Source organism: Fundulus heteroclitus, chromosome 24 (genome assembly GCF_011125445.2).
Source record: "Fundulus heteroclitus isolate FHET01 chromosome 24, MU-UCD_Fhet_4.1, whole genome shotgun sequence".
In the NCBI taxonomy this organism is placed as follows: Eukaryota; Metazoa; Chordata; class Actinopteri; order Cyprinodontiformes; family Fundulidae; genus Fundulus; species Fundulus heteroclitus.
Window position 1 is genome coordinate 7,132,284 of NC_046384.1, and position 17,311 is coordinate 7,149,594.

At 37.5% G+C, this 17,311-nt stretch overlaps 1 protein-coding gene and 1 long non-coding RNA gene across 2 annotated transcripts; both read left to right on the forward strand.

Moving 5' to 3' along the window:
• Nucleotides 1–1,416: 1,416 nt before the first annotated feature.
• Nucleotides 1,417–12,280, forward strand: LOC110368279 (vimentin-like). Its single transcript, XM_036128517.1, has 12 exons — nt 1,417–1,429; nt 2,080–2,225; nt 2,879–2,917; nt 4,454–4,782; nt 5,502–5,562; nt 6,127–6,222; nt 9,863–10,024; nt 11,108–11,233; nt 11,382–11,575; nt 11,655–11,692; nt 11,915–12,000; nt 12,245–12,280. Exons 1-12 carry the CDS (start codon nt 1,417–1,419, stop codon nt 12,278–12,280), a joined length of 1,326 nt encoding a protein of 441 aa, XP_035984410.1.
• A 3,203-nt stretch (nt 12,281–15,483) lies between these two features.
• On the forward strand, nt 15,484–16,982 carry LOC118557829. The gene is made up of 3 exons (XR_004928048.1): nt 15,484–15,520; nt 15,754–15,812; nt 16,909–16,982. It is a non-coding gene; the product is annotated as an uncharacterized LOC118557829 (long non-coding RNA).
• The last annotated feature ends 329 nt before the right edge of the window (nt 16,983–17,311 follow it).

Below are 17,311 nucleotides of genomic sequence, written 5' to 3' on the forward strand. Positions count from 1 at the left end.
GTTTTCTGTGCAGTCAAAACCAGTTTTACTCTACAAAGTCACCTGTAAAACCTGAAATGCTGTTTGGAGTAATTTTACTGCTTGTGTTGCACACTGAGTTATTGTGGTGTCAGCATAAAAGATGCAGTTTAGCCTGAATATTTTATATCTCATTTATAAAAATAAAAAGAGGATGGCAACCCAAAATGGAGCCTTGTGGCACAACTGTAATTATCAAGTAAGTCTGATTTATGGCGTTCTGTTTGGATCACAGGGATGGAAAAGACTCGTTGCCAGTTATCACAAATGTTTGACAGCATGTGTTGCTGCAGATGGTGGAGCCACCATGAGGTTCGGGGGACAAATGCTTTTTTGTGTAGAGCCAGGCTGGTTTGAAAATTGTCCTCCCTTGATGGATACAATTGTTTCTTTAAAGATATATATATATATATATATATATATATATATATATATATATATATATATATATATATATATTTATTTATTTATTTATATATATATATATATATATATATATATATATATATATATATATATATATATATATATATTTACAGAGGTTCTGTCTGCCTGTGAATATTTCTTTTTCAGTGATCTGAAACATCTAAGTGTGGCCATAAAAGAAAAGTAATATCTCTTTTAAGGTGGTAAATACTTTTCATCAGGTATGTAGTTTAGTTTGGTTACATCTTTAAAAGAACTCAACCCACCACCCCCTCCACACACGTTCTGCTTTATGATGCTGTCTCTATGTTGCCTGGTTGTGCTGAGGTTTTTCTTGCATTGCATTATTGTGTCCCTGTTAAGAGACAGTGCAAGAAATGCATTTTCCCTCTTCAACCATTCTGACTTATTCTTTTCTCTGCCTTGCTAAAAGGTGCCCCCTTGTGGCAGCAGGTGTCTACACACGTTTCTCTTTCTGGATGGGATGTACTGAAATAGTTTCCCAACTGGGGGACAAATATACATTCAATTCAATATAAATTAGGCACTCAGCATTAAGTCACCCATTTTGTGTTGAAGGACCTTCAGAAAAAATGTCAAAACTACATAAAATGTTTGAGGAGGAACTCAGGGGTGGTGTGTCCATAGGGAGGTACAGGAGGCTGAAACGGTCAGTGGTCCAAAGCTTTTTTTCCTCCAGGCTTAGCCCAAAATAAAAAGCAGGCAGGATGATGTCAATCGAATATTTGGCAATAAGCAGAGATATAGACAGTCCCTTACTAATTTGAAAACAAAGCAAGGAAGAAACATTAGTGAGTTCTAGCCGCAACATTTCTGGAAGGAAATAAGAAAGAAATGAGTGGAGTAGAGCACAAAATCAACCAACAATATATATTTTTTTTTACTCTTGGACCACAGCTCTTTACTGGGTTTCCAGTCAGGCATACAGGAGGCAACACCGGACTAAACAGCATGGAAGAAGAAGGTGAGCAAAGACTCCCTACATGGCCCTTCCCAGACTTGGTATACATTATGTTTGTGTTTTGGATGTTTTCAGGGGGCACAGGACCCTAAAGGTAACACCATTTGTGAATAAATAATTACTCTGCTTTATCAATTAAAATGAATGTTGATCCATACTGACGGACCAGGAAAAGGAAGACATTACAGAAGAGAGTCTGTGTTCAGATACTATTTTAGTAATTGCAGGCCATATCCTGTTTTCCATTCAATTTAGTTATATTTTATTTATATAGTGCCCATTCACAACATGTCATCTTAAGGCTCTGTCCAAAGTCAAATTAAATCAAATCCTCCAGATTGGTCAGAAAGTTTCCTCTCTAAGGAAACCCAGCAGGGTGCATCAAGTCTCTCCAAGCAGCATTCACTCCTCCTGAAAGAGCGTAGAGCCACAGTGGACAGTCGTCTGCATTGTTGATGGCTTTGTTTTCCTGTTGTGCCTCTACATCAAATATTTTTAACAAACCAAAGACAAATATAAATAATTAGAGTAATTCCGTTACTGTGTTTGTGTGTGTAGCCCTTTCCCTATTTATTTATTTTTTATTGTATTTGTGTTCTAACACATTGTTGTTGTTCTAACAATGTAATTGTCATAATGTTTGTTATTGTTAGTTGTAGCTGAAGATGCCAGTTTCAGTCATGGAGCTGAAGCAGAGGCCAGTTATAGAAGTGAAGATGGACCAGATGAGGAGGGACAGGAGAACAAGGTCTGGGAGAATGTGATGGAGGAGAAGGAACAACTTATGATGGACTTGCAGGTATGGGTGCAGGAATGGGTTGGTAGTATGTCTTTGCATTGAATTAATAGTAATATAGTAATATCATTACTATATGTCTTTGCATTGAATTAATAGTAATATAGTAATATCATCTTTATTGTCATTGAAACATACATTGAAACATACATTACAACGAAATTTGCTTTCTGCATTTAACCCATCCCTATTGGGGAGCAGTGGGCTGCCATGTGCGGCGCCCGGGGAGCAGTCTGGGGTTAAGGGTCTTGCTCAGGGACCCAGCACTATTTGTGCTGTCATCCAGAGATGCATTTACCTTTCAATACTCCTCTATTCTCCTCCTGAGCATTGCGGACAGAGGCGCCACTTTCCACCTTCTTTTTTTTTTCCATTTTGTGTTGGTCGTTTTGCCAAATACAACCACTTTATTATAAGTAAATTTCTCCAATGTGAGATCAATAAAGACTATCTTATCTTATCTTATTCAAGCAGACTGATAGCTAAGAATACATTAATATTAAATTGATAAAGTAGTAAAATGATCAGTATGGCAAAAAAATAAATAATTAAAGCAACAATGAAGATGGAAATAAGGTGCCTGCAAACATTTTGATGCGTTGTGACAATTATTTAGTTTTGCTAAGTTCATCATCATGACCACATTTCTTCTGCAGATGGACTTCTGGGGGCGGCACAGCGAGCTAGACAACCAGGTAAGTGGCTGGGAGTTTGTACTAGGAAATTTTAACTGCACTGAAGGGTCAGGCGATGTGGGATAACACAGAGGCAGTCCAAGATCATGCACAGGAGATCGAGAAAAGACTGAGGCACAAAAGGGGAAATCCAGCAGGTCAATCGAAGTCTTTATCCAAAATCCAGTATACGACAGGCTGAGGTACAGAAAGGACAGGGGAAGTCCAGAGACTGAGAACCACAGGAGTAATCTGACACGGGAATGCTGTGACAGTGACATTAGGACAATAATTACAGCAAAAGCTTTGATCATTACAGTCCCCTTACTCAGAGTCTGTAATGTACTATCAGAATCTGGAGACCCGATAATTGAGCCGACACAGAGATTGAACGTCTTAAAGACTTTATTAGAATTCATTCTAGAATCCTGACGCTCAGGGTGGCAGCATGTGAAAGTAGCTCTGTGACTTGGATTGAGATTTTTTTCTTTTTTTTTTCTTTTTTATTTCACTCCTGCTTTTTTTGGAAATATATATATTTTTTGGACAGCCGTTTCCTCTTGTATTGGATGCTGTGCAGCTGGATTGACTTTTCCGAATACTTTTCTATATTTTGATCTTTTTTGTTAAGATGAATAACCATAGCAACAGAATAGTTTTACAACAGGGAGCAGCTGATTGACATCGCAACGGCAGAAATTATATGACAACCAAAGCGAGAAATCCTACAGGAGTTGAAAAGGAGGCCTCGTGGTTGCAGAGTAGGAGCAAAGAGGAGAGAGAGAAGGAGGAGGTTCAAACCATCTCGGCCATCCATCGTCATGGGCAGAGTGAGATCATTAGCTGACAAGATGGATGACCCTCAAGGCCTGACAAGGACTCAGCTAGAGTATCAGGAGTGTGTGTTTTACTGTACTTGTTGTGGAAGCTTAGATCCTTCAAGGTTTCAAGAAACATGTTGCATGTCTCCCATAATCTGTTCCATCATCTGTTGGGGCAGCAGCATCAGAGCCAGGGACCTAAAAAGGCTCAACAACCTGATAGAGAAGGCTGGTTCTGTTGACTGTGGAACCTCTGGAGATGATGATGCAAAGAAAGATTTTGCATATGCTATATGAATCACTCGTAAGCTAAGACTTCTGGCTAGGAATTTTTAGGCTAAGATAGAAGCTCTCTGAGAGGAGTCTGAGAATCCTTGTGAATACAGGCACAGCGATTTTTATTTATTTTATTTACCCAGGTAAAAGGAATCCTATGTTATTTGTGTTCTGTTTCCGCTGATCATAAAAGCTGCAGAAGGTTTATTTAGATTAGCTTAATGGCCTGTGGTAAAGTTAGAAGGAAGCTTCACTCCCTCCCAGTCCAAGAAACCAATAATTGACAGATATCAATATGCTGAAAAGAGGAAGGAAAGAAACAATGAAGACAAAACTGTAAACTTTAGACTGTAGGAAAAGTAGAGAGAGGAAATAAAGGAGAGCAAAAGAAAAGAGATCTCAGAGACTGATAAGGGAAAATGAGAAAGCTTTCACATGTTAATCATTGTTTCTCTTTCAGATCGACACGTCCACCACCATGACCTCAGAAATATCGTCTAGAACATACGAAACTTGCTGTGAGGAAATCACTACTTCCTCTAAATCTGAGCAACATGTCACTGGTTCGAGCATCGACAAATCAGAGGTCGATAGATTGAGAGAGCTGAATGAACGCCTTGGCAAAACGATAGCTTTCCTGATGAAGCAGAACAACTCTCTGAGGGTTAAGGTGGAGCGTCTGACAAAAAAGGAGAGAGAGATAAGTTCCGTTTCATGGGAGGAGGAAAAATCCAACAGAGCTGAGGAGATTGAGGTGCTTGAGGAGAAGAACAAAAGTCTGAATCAGAGGTAAACATACCTAGAAGAAAGGTAGGGCAGCAATAAAAGCTTTTTTCTTTTTCCAGAGATGGTACAGTATTTCCAAAAGTATTCACAAAATTTCAACTTCTTACACATCTTACATTTCAAAACACAAAATCGAATTAGGAATGCAAGCAGGGACATAAAAACTGTTCTTGAGTCTCCTCCGGTGGACAAATTTTATCATTTACCTTTACAGGTTTACTTTGACAAAAAGTGTTGCACTTTTAGCTTCAGCAGTATTGACATAGGATCACATTTTTCATCTATTAGATCAGCCTGAAATTCCAGAGCTGCAAGTGGCTCAGGCTCACTTAATATATGAAGTGATACGATATTCCCATATTAGTTTGTTTTTGTTTCATTCTGTTGTTCTGTGCCCCCATGAAAAGACTTAGACTTAGACTTTCTTTATTGTCATTTTGTATGCACAGAGTGCATACAGAACGAAATTCATTTTTCATACAGCTCAGAAGAATTGCAGTAACGCTACATGATACGTTGCAGTGCATTACAGTACAGGATTAAAAATGCAGTAATAATTTGCAGTAATAATTGATTTCCGGATAAAGTGCAGCAGAGGTTTAACAGTAGACAGTTGAAATGTAAACAAATATGCAGTAAGTTTCCTGGCTCACCCTGGCCCCCTGCTGAATTTTAATGAATGATAAATGTAAATGCCTTTCTTCTGTTTCTCTGTTATCCAGCCTGGAGAAGGAGATCAACGGAAGAATCGAAGCAGAGAAAAAACTTGGGATTTTGGAAAGGGTAAGTGCAGTATAGCTCCTATTAAACACATTTTGTTCACTGTGCGTTGTGGGTTTTACTTTCATGTTATTTTAATCTGTGAATTTTTAGTAATAGTTTTGGCCTTCGTTTATAAATATGAAGAAAAAAAAACTCATTGTAAAGAGCTTGCTACAAACATTTTTCCAACTTTAGTACATGAACTGTTTATCTTAATATGCAATTCATATTTTCTAGCCTAAATTAAAACAAAGGCTTCATCTGAATTGTATCTGTTCTGGGTCATTTGTCTAGTGTTTTTTTGGCTGTAAAAGTTGGAATGCCAAGGATAGAGACTGGATTTTTTTTTTTAATATATTGTCACTATTTGAGATGAATGGTCCAATAACAGGTTAATTCCAAAGAGCAATAAAATGTATTTTCATGTAGAAATTTGCTGATCTTGTGAATTATGGAGATCAAAACAGCTTAAGTTGGGCCTTTTAAATAAAATCATGCCAGCAGATTTTTCTGTTTGTCAAGTTGTTGCTGTAAATTTACCTGAATTTGATTATTTGTACACTAAGCTAGTTTTACTCATTACAGGAGCAAGAAGAACTCAAGCTGGAAATCAAGAAACTGGAAAAGAAAATTAACATAAAGGAGGAGACGATTTCTAAATTGAAGGAGATAAATGAAACGGTCTGTATCCTGCTCTTCCTTCTCTTGTCTCTCTCTTGCTTTCATCAGGCTGAAGTACTTTATATACTGTATATAAACAGTGGAAGAAAATGAGACACAGTTGGGTAACCTTAAGGTGTAGCAGAGACTCATTACTGGGAAGAAATGTAAACAGGTCAAGTTACATGATAGAATATGAAAATTAGTGCAAAGATTGCTAAAGCAGAATGTACTGCATAAAACTACATCCATCCAACGATCATGGGAGCAACAGGTATATCAGAACGTCCAGCTTTTTGTTCCCATGCAGCACTCTCCAGCTCAGTCTGGGCAGCCCAAGATGTTCCCAGGTACAAATATATACACTATGTACACAATTATTAGGCAACTTCTATTTTTTGGGGATTGATTTTGTTGGAGCTACACAGATCCCTGTCGCTCTAAAATAATAAACTTCACACGCAAATTCTTTAGAAAGACAAAGTGAGATATATAAGGGAATCAACTTTTAGTGTGCAAATTATAACAATCAAAAAATGTTCCCATATCACTTGTTGATTTTTTCTGACACATACAAAACATTGACAAATATGAAAACCCTTTTATGCTCCAGTCACAAACCTCTATTCATGTTGCTTTCCTGATGTGTGGACTATCAGCATTTTTGCGGAAGCAACCACAGCTTTCCAGGGTCTATTTCAAGAGGGCCAACTAGCTGGGGTCTGGACTGGGGATGTGCATTGGGTCCTGGCAGTCAGCTGGCACTTCTGCTCCCTCCCTGAATTTGGGAGTGGGGTTTCCTGGGACTACTCTCTGCTCTTCCCCGGGTTGGGGGAAAGGCCTCTTGTGCACCTTTGCTCTAGGGGACTCTCCGCCTGCTTTTTTTTCCCCTGTGTGGACTATTTCAGCTAATCCACACAAGATTCCTTTTTACACCACAGAGGAGTCAGTTCTCAGGAAAAACATTGTTATGGAAAGAATTCAACATGAAGTGGATGTGGAGAAGAGCCTTCACCACAGAGGACTTTGACACACTTCTACAGAAAATAGCTATTATGGAGCTGAAAATCCGCCAACTTGAGGTGATTTATGATGTAAACACTGCATATGGAAATTAAACAACCCTGCCTGTGATTCTGAACTGTGATCACCAGCTCAGCAACTCAGTGAACAAACAGTTCCCTGAGGAAAATGAGAATCCCTGGACCACTCTGGGTGCAAGACCAAAAGATCAACGAACCCCACGCCTAGTCAAAGAAAACTGGCCGATACTACAGAGAAGTGTCCCAAGAAAAGTGAAACAACAACAGGCTGTTCTCACAACAAATGATAGGAGTAAACCTGCTGGAGATGTCGGAATTACGTTACAACAATCAAAGGTATGTCAATAATCTTCACTCTAGGGCCAAGGACCCTGATATTATGCAATGGATCTGTAAATGGGATTAAATATTTCTGTAACAAGAAAAACACAGAGGTGTTGATTTATAACCCTTTAAACTGTGATCTGGTGTCTAATGTTACAGAGATCCAAGGATCATAAAAGAACGCCCAACCCTGGAAAAACTCATCCTGCAAGCAGAAGCCTTGGGCGACTCCACCCGGATAAGAAATTCAGAAGTATTGGGAGAGGATTACATTCGTCTGCTGAATTTAGTTGATGGACTTAATGTCAACGTGTTTCTCAGCGACCCTCATGCGCCCATTAATGGTGGAGATGACATTTTTTTTCAAAAGTTCTGGTGCTAAACAAATGGCTGAAAAAAACATGCAAGCAAACAAACAGCTGTAACCTTCAAAGCCAACTTTAACATCTTTTGGGAGAGGAGACATCTGTTCAACAAAGACAGTTTCTCCCTAAATAGGTTAGGTGCAAAACGGCTGATGTCAAACATCTTCTATTCTGTGAACCATGCACCATCAGCTTTGTCCCAAAACAAAGCTCATCCAGTGCCAAAACAAATGATAAGCCCAGTACAGCCCGAGCAAGCCAAGATAAAGATGGCCAGAAAGATGACACAGAGAGATACTAAATCAGAGCTACAGGAGCATTCCCAGATCTCAACAGGAAAAAAAGAGGACTCCCCTTTTAACTTCCAAAGAGAACCAAAAACCTCCATCCCCACTGACACCGGTCCAGACTGCACCCAGCTCCCCCTCTTCTCCACAAAGCCCAGATGTTCCTTTTCTGGAATTTTCTCATAACATGAACAAAGTTTTGAAGACTGGCCTACAGTTGACATCCTCTCCACATAGCTATTCTGCTGTGACTAAACCAGCATTTTTCGTAAGCCACAGAGCGCCAGATCCTCCCCCTCTATGTATGACGGAAAATGCCTGTGCTCAGGACCTTCAGATGACTTCTCTGTGATACACACCGGGCCCTAGCAGCAACCTTATCAGACATGATAAGTGGGCCTTCTGTCTGAGAATATGGAATATCTGTGATGATACGTGGCAGAAATAGGAAAAACAAAAGGAAAACAAACCGGAACAAAAACCTAAAAGTCATAAACTGTCAGATGCAACCTGTCACAGAGACATCAACCACCAAGTCATATAAACTTGGTTTATTAAACATTAGATCTCTGTCAGGAAAATCCCTTTTAATTAATGACTTCATTATCGACAATATTAATATTAATGAAGCACATATTCTGTTGGAGTCGACTCATCCAAACTACAATTTTCTTTGTGAGAGCAGACAGCAAAGGAAAGGTGGAGGAGTAGCAACATTGTTTAAATGATTCACTAAAGTGTAAAAGGGTGTTTTTGGGGAAATTCAACTCTTTTGACCATTTGGTAAAGAGCCCGGAGTGAATTCTTTTTCTGAACGTTTACAGGCTTCTTAAGTTCTAATCAAACTTTTTAAATAATTTTAGTGACCTGTCTGTGATATGTGTTGATTATGACTGTTTATTTATTGTGGGAGACTTCCACTTTCACACTGCACACCCTGAAGACAGAAGTGCAAAAGAACTGTGTGACACACTTAGAAACTTTGGTTTAACTCAACATGCTAAACAGCCAACACACAAGCAGGGACATATTAGACTTGATTATCACTAAAGGCATCATTTAGTGAAAGTATCATTTCCAGTGACTCATTTAGCCAAACGGGCATAATAAGAAAACACACCTTTAAGGACAATGCCACGGAAACTTTTATTCAAGCCTACTCTACTACGTCAACCTTGTGCTGCAACTCAGTAGATGAGCTAGTAGATAGCTTTCATTCTAAAGTCTCAGACATCATTGACTGAATTGCTACAGTTAAAGTGAAGGTTGTTTCTGGGAAGAAAAAATCTCTTTGGAGAAATGCTCCAGCAGTTAGAAGTGAAAAAAGAAAGTGTGAAAAAGCTGAACACAGGCTTCTTTGGCTTCATGGACCTCATTTTGATGTGTAAAATGTTTTTTAAATAAAGTCAGACTTATTGATTGATATCCGCAAGGACCAACCAAGGACCTTGTTGCTGCTAGGCAACATTGCTAATGACTAACCAACGTACAGCCCTGCTGTAAATCCAGTTTTCTTTTAACTAAGGTGTTTAAACCAAGGAAGGATGTCTCTAATTTGTTTCAAAAGTTTAATTGGTAACATCAGTAAAAACATATATATTCATTAATATTTTCCTGTCTCATTGTCCTTCTGCATAACCAGGAAAAGGAACAGACATTGGAGACAACGGAAATCACTAGGAAAGGTGGCTTCAATGTCGACATTGTTGATGGTATCGGGATTGACATTGGGGAATTAAGGAAGAATATCTTGGAAATCTCTGAAAAGAAATTCACTGACATTAAAAGTCATTACAAAACCAAGGTAAGAGATGGGGAGAATAGATTATCTCATTGATTGTCAAATGTATGGTAGGAGAGTGGAAGCAAAGAGAGCCAAACCAGTGAGTGCAATTCCCATGAACTTGCAAAATTTTAAAGTAATGTTCTGATTGATGTTCTTAACTAGCAGGAAGACTTTCTCTGTTTAAATAAAGAGAATACTGTTAGCTGTAGTAGACTAGCAACCTGTCCAGAGTGTTCCCCACCTCTCCCCCTTTGACAGCTGGAGATAGGCAGCAGCACCCCTCGCGACCCCATGAGGGATAAGACTGTTAGAAAAAGGGTGGATGGAGAATTTTGTTAGTAGATTTCAGCAGATTTTTGAGAATCTGCGATAGATGGGAGATTAAATATATGCAATTACATTTATAATATTGTCGGACCAAGAGTAGTCACTTTAAATAATAGTCCTATTACAGCAATCTTAAAATCTTGTGATTGTCATGATCTTTGAGATGGATGCTGGAGCAAAACAGACAAGAGCTTGGAAGCCACATGATGAGATGATAATGTAATAAATAACACACAGGTGTGGATAAACATAACAGGGAGCTAATAGGTGGGCAACACAACAGAGAGAGGGGGACAGGGGGTTTAAATAGGATGGAAGAACAGAGAGGAGAGCAGGACAGCAGGTGAAAACAGTCAATTAATAATGAGTGACAGGTGAAAATAACGAAGCTGATGAGCTGAGGGAGAAAGAGACTAAAGAAAGGGAAACAGAGATTTAACAGAAACAGGATACCTAGACCTAGTATAATCACAAGGATAAACACTAAATGAAAAATAACTAGAGACATGATCAAAAAATAACAAAATCCAAACGCAAACAATGGATCATGTCAGTGGTACAAATCCTGTCACTGATTAGAGGGCAATTAGATCCAAAAACAGTTAAACACCAATGTTCTCCAAGGCTGATACAACTAAAACATTCAGCAACAGCAGAAAAAGTCACTAAGTTTCTCTTGAAATGGGAACTGCATGTTTTGATGCAGTCGTTCTGTGTCTTGGTCTGACCTTTTTAATGACTGTAACGTCCAACCAATGACTTTTGTTCCTGCAGGTGGAGGAATTGGAAAAGACAGTTACTGAGAAAGAAGCAGAACTCGCTGAGGCCCGTGAGGAGAACATTAAGTATGCTCGTCAGATTGAGGATTATCAATCAGAGGTCTCCTCCTTCAAAGAAAAAGTACGTGAGACACAATTCTGAAGTTTACTTCTTCTCTCCGAAATTTAATAACAGTTCACCTCTTATTCTTTCTCTAACCCCGGTACCACCCCACCCCCCTCCCCATCCTCACCACCACCACCACCACAACACACACACACACGTCCAGTTAGAGAAAGCAGACGTACGATATTTGACGGAAATATCACGTTTAAATAAAGAAATCCAAAAGATTAAAGCAGAGATAAAGGCCATGGAGGAAAAGACAGAGATTCATTCTCAAACTACTGAGGAAACCACCAAGGTGGAGTTGGACACAGAACTGCTTATCTACAAGGAATATCTAGATCTTATGGAGGGCAGGTAATGTTCTGAAAGATCAAACATGTCATTCTATTGTCCTACAACAAGTTTAATTTTTTTACTTATTCGTCTTTTACAGGTTCAAGATACATGAGACAGACGAATCCGCTGGTGGAGGTAAGTGTCCTGTTTAAAACCAAAACACCACACTTAAACTATCACCCCACGGACAAACAAATCAGTCCTTAACATGTTTTGTTAAATCTGTGAGTCATGGGAAAACCTTTGGAGTTCAGAGGGGGATCATCATTGTTTTTTTATTTAGATTTCACTCAAATGCTTGGAGTATTTAAAATGTAATATATATAAGAAATATTATATTCCCTCTGATGTTTTCAGAATATTTTGTATCAGAGGAAAGCACGGAAACCATGAAAAAGACAGAGACAAAGACTAAAATTGTCGAAGCCTACTATGATCAGGAGGTAAAATGTTTTCTGTTGAATTTTTGGATTTATGACAAATTTTCATGCAAATGTATAAAATGAATAGCTTTGTTTTAATAGAGCTTCATATTAAGTAATAATATCTTAAATTAATAAAATTTGACTAGATTTGTTAGATTAGGAATTTCCACTCAGATTTACTGTTAATGTTTCCACTATTTAAATGTTTGTTTTTTTTTTGGGGGGGAAACTTTGATTTATTTCTAATTTGGACACATATTAGAAGATTCATCACAGTCAGGAAACAGAAACAAGGTAATATTAGCGCAATTAAACAAATTATTGCCAGTCATTTTATATAAAACGTTTAACACATCTTGGTCTGATATTTGTTTGCAGTGTTTCTCAACATGAGGAAGCAGAGAACCAAGGTATGAGTTCCCCTGCTGGGGATGCAGCTGAATACTGAGTTAAAATGATAGAATATGTCAGTGTCCCCCTTCAGTAATGTTTAGGTTTTCATTTATAAGTATGTTAAGATTTTCATGTTCAATATTCTAAACTATCAGCACTTTCTTGGGCTCCACCCTTTAAAAAATAAAAGTTTAGGTTGAGCAGGATGATATTAATTCAGCTTTTGTTTCCTGTTTGTGAAGGACAAGGAGGAAGCCCTGGAACTGTGGGGTACAATCAGGGCTGGAATGGGACAAAAGATTGGTCTGAGCATTTTAAGGAGAGACAGAACCTCCAGGTACTAATGGTTAGACGCTGAAGCCTATAAATGGAAACAAACTTTCTTGCTACAGTGCTTGCACACTTTCATATTGGTGTATATTTACTTGTTAAATAAATTTAAGCCTACACTATCGTACCAGTCCAATTATTGTATAAAGGACAGAAACCAAAAGGCTGCTTGGTCTAGTTAACCTCCTGAACAATCTCCAAACAATAACAGAATGCTGAAATTTAGGCAGAGAGGAATAGAGGCAAGGCATGGTCGTTGAAGATTAGAATGTATAAATGACAGATTGTGAGTCATATTTTTATAGCTCATCATATCAATAAAAAGTCATTCTAAACCTCCACAGCAACAACACTCAGCACAGCAACTCAATGACACTTGATGGACTTGCTCAGTATACTGGCATCGTTATAAAAATGGTTAAATCATGTTTTCTATACATTACTTAGTTGGAGGAACACACAGCAGGTTTCCATAAGCTAACAGAGCAGCTAGCAGAGCAGGAAAGGAAACTCCAACATCATTCTCTCCAGTCTCCTTGGGGGTTTCCAAGCAGCTCCAGGGTCCAAAGGGACATTTTGGATCTCCAGTAAGTTCTGGATGTTTCTCTCAGTGAAACAATCCTGGAAAACCTCCAGAGGATGGAGTCTGTAGGACACCAAAGACACCCAAGCCTTGCTGATTTCTTACATCAGTAATCTACAAAGAGTTACCAAAATAAACATGTTAAACTGGTGATTAGCATCAATAAGTCCAAAGGTTTAGCTTGTGAACAGATTATTTAATGTCTCTGAGAACAAACTGGTTTTTCCAACATTTAGTCAGTTTCACACTGGATTTTTCTCCAATAGAAACCATCATCCACCAGATGCTCTGTACTGACTGCAAATAATTCATGCCTACTAGAGGAGAGATTTATAACTGAAGGTTTAAAGTAACTTTTCACAGTCTGGTCGTCATCTGTTGTAAGGAAATGTTAACTTCAGCAATAAATCAGAGTTATGTTACATTAGATCAGGGGTACTTCCTGTCATATTTCATCAGTCAACTGGTTCATATGGATAATAAAACCACAGTCAATGGAAAACAAGGTGTACAGTAAAATCATCATAAACTATATATAATTAAAATAATGTGCAATAGATTAGAATATAATATTTCAAATTATTGAATAAGTCATTTATTTCACTAACTAAATTTATTATGGGGGAAAAAAAACATTATATTTATTAACAAAGACTAATGATTTTTTTAAAGCCTTTTCTCTGTTAATTAGGTTTTTTCATCTCCAAAAAAAACAGCATTTAAGTTTAGAATATCATATCATACCAGAAAATGATAACATTTTCATGCAGAAATGGAGTTAATGAAAAGTATGTTTTACATCGGTTTAAAGGTACTTTTAATCTGACAAACGAAATGTATAATCTAATTTATTGAATGTGGCTGTATATCCGACTTTTGAAGGACTTTTAAAGTTATCTCAATAATTCAGTATTATATACTGAATATAAACTATATATAGTTTTTGTTTTCATTTTGTTATACTCCAGGGTCATGCCGTATTTAGTTAATCATTTTTGTGTGTGTTTGTACATTAAATAAGTAGATTATGTTTGTTTCAGTTTTGTCTACTTCAGATGATTATCCTCCCCAAGCCAGTTGTTAATTAGCAGATCCCACTCACCTGGTTGTGGGCAGTTTCTCTAAATTAGCATTTGTATTTAAGATCAGAGTTTTCATCTCTTCATTGTCACGTCAACCATTTTTCCTCTCTGTTCCTGATATCCTGTGGTTTTTGTAACTACACTAAAATATTATAGTCTCCATTATGGACCTACCAATGTCTTGCTGCCGCTTAGATCCTACACCACAAACCGTGACAGTATTTAAAGTAACTTTTCACAGTCTGGTCATCATCTTTTGTAAGGAAATTGTTAGCTTAAGCAATAAATCTGAGTTATTTCTATTAGCTCCAGGGGTGTTTTCTGTAATATTTCAGCAGTCAATTGTTTCATATGGAGAATAAAACAACAATTAATCGAAAACAAGGTGTACAGTAATATATAATTACAGTTATGCTCAATAAATTAGAATATAATTGAAGGGTTGACTAATTTCAGTAACTCAATTCCTTAAGGGAAACACATTACAGAGATTATCACAGACTGATGTTTTAAAGCATTTTTTCTGGTAATTGTGATTTCCCCCCCCACCCCACCCCACCCCAACTTCAGCTAATAAAAACCTAGCATTTAAGTTCAGAATGTCACGTCAGATCAAAAAAAGCTTAACTTTTCATGCAGAAATGGGGGCTTGATAGAAAAAAAGTATGTTGAAAACCGGCTTAAAGGTTGTTTTTTGTCAATAGGTACTTTGAATCTGACAAACGAGCGTCTTAGAAATGTATATTTTAGTTTAATGAATTTGACTTTATATCTGACTTTGGAGGATTTTTTAAATTCAGCACAACTGCAATAATTAAACTGACATCTAGTAGTCAAGCACATAAATATGAAAAGGTTTGTTTACATCTCTGAGAGAAAGCAGAAGGGTCAAAGGTTATGTATGAAAGTGAAGGAGCTAAATGACTGGAGCTGACTGCAGTCCTGCTCTCTTCATACAGTTTTGTTCAACAAACCTTTTATTTCTTTTTACCCAGAACTCTGGTTCACCAGAGGAGGGCCAGTCTGAAAGGTAATGTTGGTCAACTCCAGCTGCACGTCAGAATCAACCTTTTCTGAACTAGTTTAACAAGTCTCTGCCTGATATTTGTTTGCAGTGATCCTAAATCAGACAACGAAGAAGAAGACCAAGGTATGAACTTTGTTGTTGTTACCTGAACACATCAGAAGATAAACTGACCATGTGCATCATTACAGGAATGATGCACATGGTCAGTTTTCACGTGATAAGTAGATTTAGATTTCCATGTTCATTTTTAAAAAAACATCAGCACTTTCTTGGCCTCCACGCTTTAAAAAAAAAAAAAAAAAAGCTTAGGTTAAGGAGGATGATATCAACTCAGCTTTTGTTTCCTGTATGTGAAGGACCTTATGACAGCGATGGAAGAGTGGACAGCAAAACAGATTACTCTGATGATGGACAGGTAAACACGCTGCAGGTTTTCTTAAGTGTCACTTTTTCCCTGAAGGTTGAACATTTTATGACACATTTTTGTGCCACACATCAATAGCTTTTGAGAACTTGAAGAAAGTCAGGTCTTCTATCATTGCGCCGTAGCTCAGAAGAACACAGTAAAATGTTTGATGTGAGGTTTAGCTAACAGAGCAGGGAAGGAAACTCAAACATACATCTCTCCAGATCCCTTCTCCAGTCTCCCTGAGGGTTCCCGAACAGTTCCAGGGTCCAAAGGGACATTTTTGCTCTCCAGTAGGTTCTGGGTGTTTCTCTCAGTCTCCTACTGGTGAAACAATCCTGTAAAAAAAAAAAAAAACTCTAAATTATGGAGTCCTGTAGGAAATCCAAAGATTCCCAAACCCTACTGATTTCTCACATCAGTAATCTACAAAGAGTTGCCAAGTTATACATGGTCAGACTGCATGTGTTCAACCAGTGATTAACATCAATAAGTCCAAAGGCTTAGCTTGTGAACAGATCATTTATTATCTCTGAGAATATACCGTCTGTTTCAGCATTTAGTCAGTTTCACACTGGATTTCAATTCAGGTGTCAGAAGAAGTTTCTTCTGATAACTAAAGGTTTAAAGTAACTAATGACAGCCTGGTCGTCATCTTTGTAAGGAAATGGTTAACTTAAGCAATAAATTTGATTGATTTTGTCATATTTCATCAGTCAACTGGTTCATATGGAAACAAAAAGACCAAAATCAATGGAAAACAGTCACACAGTAGGTATAAAGTAAAATCATCTCAAAACATTAAAATATTTTTATCTGACTATGGAGGATTTTTAGATTTATCTCAATTCTGAATTGCTTAAACTAAAATCAAATGGTTAAAAACATGAATAAGAAAAAGTTTGTTTACCTCTAAGAGACCTAGAAAATATTTTTGACAAATCAGATCTTTGTCATTCAGTCTTAGAGCAATGGCACAATTTGTGTGAAAGGTTAAAACATTCATCCACTTGACAAAAAAGAGCCTGTTTCTTAGAGAAAATTCTGTATTTTGTTTTTGAATGAAGAAAATCCTAATTTGTGTTTGTTTTTTCTCCTTAATCAGTACTACTCTGAGTGAACGGACTAAACACCAGCTGGACATCTTCACACAGTCGCTAGGAGACAAGAAGAAACAGGAAAAGCTGTGTCCTCATTTGAGAAGCTCAATGAAAGCTAAATATGAGAAAAAATTTATCAAGCTAAATAATCAAGTCTTCTTACAACCTGTAGCGATTTTTATTTACTGTTATTTGGTGTTTTCTTTATGTTTGCTGAATGAGTCCAAAAAGCATTAAATTTACAAAGCATCTCAGATGACCTGCTTTGTAAATCACGCTGCAGCCTTCATGGGGGGAAAAGTGTTGAATCAATGTTTTTTTCTAGACTTTTGGGATATTCTGTTTATTATTTCTGACAAAATGATTCATGCTTTTAACATAAACATCTTGTTAGTGTTTAAAGATGTT

Coding starts and splice junctions, on each gene's coding strand:
- LOC110368279 (XM_036128517.1), top strand. Junction 2,918..4,453: donor ACAGCGAGCTAGACAACCAG/GTAAGTGGCTGG, acceptor TTTCTCTTTCAG/ATCGACACGTCCACCACCAT. Junction 5,563..6,126: donor AACTTGGGATTTTGGAAAGG/GTAAGTGCAGTA, acceptor TACTCATTACAG/GAGCAAGAAGAACTCAAGCT.